General features: G+C 31.2%; 1 protein-coding gene across 1 annotated transcript; it reads right to left on the bottom strand.

Moving 5' to 3' along the window:
- Positions 1-420: 420 nt before the first annotated feature.
- On the bottom strand, positions 421-2,542 carry LOC125858768 (PTI1-like tyrosine-protein kinase At3g15890). Its single transcript, XM_049538574.1, has 4 exons — positions 2,461-2,542; positions 2,216-2,363; positions 1,755-2,017; positions 421-1,093 (listed from the first exon to the last, which is right to left on the bottom strand). The coding sequence occupies exons 1-4, from the start codon at positions 2,511-2,513 to the stop codon at positions 421-423; spliced, it is 1,137 nt and encodes a 378-aa protein (XP_049394531.1). The 5' UTR covers positions 2,514-2,542.
- Between the last annotated feature and the right edge of the window lie 2,627 nt (positions 2,543-5,169).

Below are 5,169 nucleotides of genomic sequence, written 5' to 3'. Positions count from 1 at the left end.
AAAATTATTTATTTATTTTGTGAATTTATTTCATTATAGAATATTATTAACTTACATACTTAATTATTAGTATTTCTCACTTTTCTTTCCTCTTGAAAATAATATTTATTCTTTCTATTGAAAATTCATTACATAAATTAAAAACAAAAAAATATCATGATGTTAAAGAAGTAAAATATAAAAAAGACAAACGCCAATAATGTAAGGAAAATATCGACATTTAAAAAAGCCGACTTAGAATAATGGAGAGAAAATTTTAACTATTCAAAATTGGAGGAAGAAGTTTAATTTATTAAGTAAAGTTGGAGGCCGGATGCGATTTAGGCCCTATATAATAAAAATAAGCACAAAACACATCACACATTAAAATATACAATTTAATAATCGGTAACATAATTGCTAGATTGTGTAATTGAAAATTTATTTCCTCATCTTCGATTCTGAAATTGGTAATCTTGGCTTGTTTTTTCTCATAGTCATAATATAACCTTCATTGTTTGTCTCATCATCATCAACATAGTCATTGTTCTCATTTTCATCAACATAATTAGTACTAGTACTAATATTCTTCACTATTTTGATATCTTTTTTTCTCTTTTCCACCACAATATTCTTAAGCCAATCCACCACTTCTAACATGCTTGGTCTATTTTCAGGATTTCCATCAGTACATTTCATGGCAATCAAGATTGTGTTCTTCAATTGTTCACGATTGAACTTTCCTTTGAGCCTAGGGTCAGCAATATGATTAAAATCACCTTTTTGTATATATGGAAGAGCCCACTGCACAATGTCACGTTTGACACCATTAGGGAGTTTTTCTAAGGGTTTTCGAGCGCTTATGATTTCAAGAAGTAATATTCCAAAACTATAGACATCACAACTCTCAGAGACTTTTCCCCACATAGCGTATTCGGGAGCTAAGTAGCCTAGGGTTCCTTTAACCCTTGTTGTTAGATGTGTAACACCATCAGGTATCAACTTAGCAAATCCAAAATCTGCCACTTTTGCTTGGAAATTTGAATCTAAAAGGACATTGCTTGCCTTTATATCTCTATGTATGATATGAGGATTTGCTTCATGGTGCAAGTAACTACAAAAATAAAATTAAAATTAATTAGATAGTTAAGAAGAATTATAAGCGGCACTACAAAAAAAAAGGTATGATTCTCAGTAAAGACGTGTATATGACGACTTTCTGGGTCATCAATTTAACGGATATAGAGTCGAAATTTTTATTAAAAAAATAATATGTATAAAAGTAAACACACAAAAAATATCAAGAGAGGATTCAACATATAACAATATACATAAAGTATTATTTTTATCTATCTACTCAATATAATTTTCCAGCAAAGGGCATCAATTGACACCCTTTTGGCCAGCTTGCCATGAAAAACAAGAAGGTAAAAAATAAAAAAGAGTTTTCGATAGAAAAAGAGGCCGGCAATAGAAGTATTCAGATAATTAATTCAAATTCAGCGTATATAATAACTAGAGAGACAAATAGATTTTTATGGATATACAAAACGAATATACGTTTTATCATCTAGACTCTAGTACTATTATATACTCATCCAAGTTTCAATTTGTTTTTGTCTACTACTTTTCAAACTATATTCATGAAATTAATATTTAAGATCATAAAATTAAAAGACAATTGGTATATTCTATGTATCTTTGTTTCAAGTCAAAATCAGACAAATAAATTAAGATAAGACCGAAGGGGTTAAGATTTGAATGCAAGTGCTTACCATAATCCATCGGCAGATCCAATAGCAATTTTCATTCTTCGTGGCCAATCAAGAAGACAATCAGCAGAAAGTGTGCCATGGAGATGAGTGATTAAGCTATGATTAGGCATATAATCATAAACAATAAGCCTTTCATCCTCACCAGCATAAAATCCTCTAAGACCTAATAAATTTTTATGTCTCACCCTTCCAAGTATCTCCACTTCTATTGCAAATTCCATTTCTGCTTTCGCACTCATTGCCTTTAGCCTTTTAACTGCTATCTAAACAATTAAACAAAAAAAAAATATTCTCAATCCAAGAAAAAAAAGCATGTAATTAGTTATGAACTTCATCGCTAATCTGTCGTGAAAATTACTCATAGCTAGTATAATTTTAATGATAGTAATATGTAGCTAAAGAGAATTAGTGACGGATTTTGTTGTTTAACTACGTGAAGTAGAAAAGATAGAGTTGATTGCCTCGATGCCTTTACTTGTTCGACCCCAATAAACACTTCCAAACCCTCCTTCACCAATCTTGTTATCATTATGGAAGTTGTTTGTAGCGTTAACAAGCTCTTTTAATGTGTAAATATCCCATGGATAATCCCTGTTCTTGATCTGACCACTGAATAATTTCATCACGAACGAAAAAGAAATATTTAAAATTAATTAAGCATATACATAAACATATATATGTTAATTAAAATTATTCGATGATATACCTGATTTCTAGTTTTTGATCACCACCAAAACAATTAAAACATCTCTTAAACATTATTGTTTTTGGGAGAGAAAGGAGCACAAATTAAAGGAATTATAATAGAAGAGGAACCAGCAAGAAAATGGTAAATAAATGTTGAATTTATCAATGCAAATTAATGGAATGAGTCATACGTACAAGAGAGACAAAATGGCATCCTTGGAAGTCAAGGACTTGATTTTAATTAAATTATTTGAGCATGATGTTACATATATATTATTTTATTTTATTAGATTGAAAAAACACTCAAATTTAAGGGTTTTATTGTGTAGTAGATCTTCAAGAAGTATTTATATAGGGTGTGTTTGGTATAACAAGTTTCTTAAAATGTGGAATGATTTTTCGAGAGAAACAAGTTTTATAAATAACTTTTGAAGTTTATTGTTTCCTTCTTACTGATCATTCAACGTCCCAACCCCCATCTCTTGACCATTTCACTTCCTCCACCCCCGAACTCTCACTTCCCAACCCATCTCAATTCTCAACATAAGAATATTTTGCTAGTTTATATATAAATGCTTAGTGGATATTATTTTTTATTTTTTACTTAATTATCAAACATTAGACAATAAGTAAGAAACACACTAATTTTCAAAAAAAATAAAATTTCTAATAAAACATTTTCACTCCTGCAAAATACACGTTAGTTTTATGCCATTTGATGAAATCAATTGATCGAAATATTTATTGCGATATCTGAATTTTGCTTCACATATTAAAACAATAAAACTACCTGCCTTTCAAAAGATTGTCATGCCGCCCAAATTTTCTTCAAAAGTAATTACCAACAATATTTAGTGTAATTTTATAAATAGATTCAAAAAAACCAAACTTTTTACGCTTCAAAAGTTAGCATAAAAAACAAATCTCAACTGGAAAATGAAGTTCTTTAATGACTTGCTTTAGTGTTCCTCACTTTATTGTATTATTTAACATAAAAATGAATGTAAATTGTCATTTCTCTTGAACATGATCTCTTTGTCCACTTTATATTGTAATTACTATCACGCGACAAGTCAAAGTTATTTATGTTTTGATTGTAATGTAAAAAGTGATAATTATTTTGACTCTTATAATAATTAAAATTCATTCATGGAAAAATTATGCGATTAAGCAAATTTATACTAGTTAATTACTCATCATAGCTATAGTTTGTTATAATTATCACTCGCGACTAACATTATACATTAATTACGTGGGCGGACTTTGAGTTTGTATAATTAGTCACATTTGTATATGTATAATTCGCCAAAATATACAAATACATATGTATAATACACAATTATCTAACCGATATACATATACAATTCACCTCTCTCCCACTCTCTGCCCTCTCTCTCCCGCCTCTGTCCTCCCTCTCCCAATCTCGCTTGCCATATATACAAATGCATATGTATAATATACATTTATCTAACAGATATACATATACAATTCACCTCTCTCCCACTCTCAGCCCTCTCTCGCTCGCCTCTCTCCTTCCTCTCCCAATCTCGCTCACCTCTCTCCTCCCTCTCCCAATCTCGCTTGCCATATATACAAATGCATATGTATAATATACATTTATCTAACCGATATACATATACAATTCACCTCTCTCCCACTCTCTGCCCTCTCTCGCCCTCCTCTGTCCTCCCTCTCCCAATCACGCTCGCCTCTCTCCTTCCTCTCCCAATCTCGCTCGCATATTTCCTCCCTCTCCCAATCTCTCTTGCCATATATACAAATACATATGTATAATATACAATTATCTAACCAATATACATATACAATTCACCTCTTTCCCACTCTTTGCCCTCTCTCTCTCAATCTCGCTCGCCTCTCTCCTCCCTATATCATGTAGCTACAAATTATAATTATCTAACTATAGCTATGGAGAGTAATTAGGCTATTTTTGAGTGACTATATTTGAATGTTCCTCAAATATAAAACCATCCTCTTCATGGTACTGGGTTTAGTTGGAGCCTGAATGGGCCTCCACTGAAGTCTGGGTGCTGGCGTAAAGTATTGAAAAGGCCTGCCAGGCCTGCCTGTTAACAAATGCCTAGGTACAGCCCAAATGGAATGTGGGTTGTACAACTAATAAAGGAGGCCTACGATTAGGTCAATAGTTACTAGTCAACTAAAAATAATTGTTCAAATTATGCAAAATGTCCGTCCATAAAATTTATTTGTCATCGTTTTAGCCTAATTCATAAAATTTACTTTAACTTTTTCGATAATTTTTGGCAAGCTATTTTGTACAAACAATGTATACTTTCTATGATTGTTTAAATTAACCCAAAATAAATTGAGAAAATGACATGGTCTGGCTAATAAAAAACATATTAATAAGTAGTTGGAATTATAAGTAGAAATAGTGTTGCAATGGAAGCACTTTATTTTTCACTTCTGTCAATTTTGATCAAACGTAAATAATGGAGTTAGAATTTAAAATTTATAGGTTTTGAATTTGCTACCACATACGTAATGCATTTTAGTTACTGAATTTGTAATAAAATAATTAGACATATTAATATGTATATACATACTTGATCTAAGTAAATATTCCTAAGTTCATCCGAACCTGTATGTAATACACGGCCTCTGCTCTTGCCTGTTGCTTTCCTATGGAAGTATTAACACATTTATATTTCACAAAATTAATGTTTAATTCATCTAACCTCCCCCCCCC

This window comes from Solanum stenotomum, chromosome 3 (genome assembly GCF_019186545.1).
Source record: "Solanum stenotomum isolate F172 chromosome 3, ASM1918654v1, whole genome shotgun sequence".
Taxonomy (NCBI): domain Eukaryota; kingdom Viridiplantae; phylum Streptophyta; class Magnoliopsida; order Solanales; family Solanaceae; genus Solanum; species Solanum stenotomum.
Note: the sequence above shows the minus strand (reverse complement) of the source record. Positions and strands in the feature narration are given on the sequence as shown.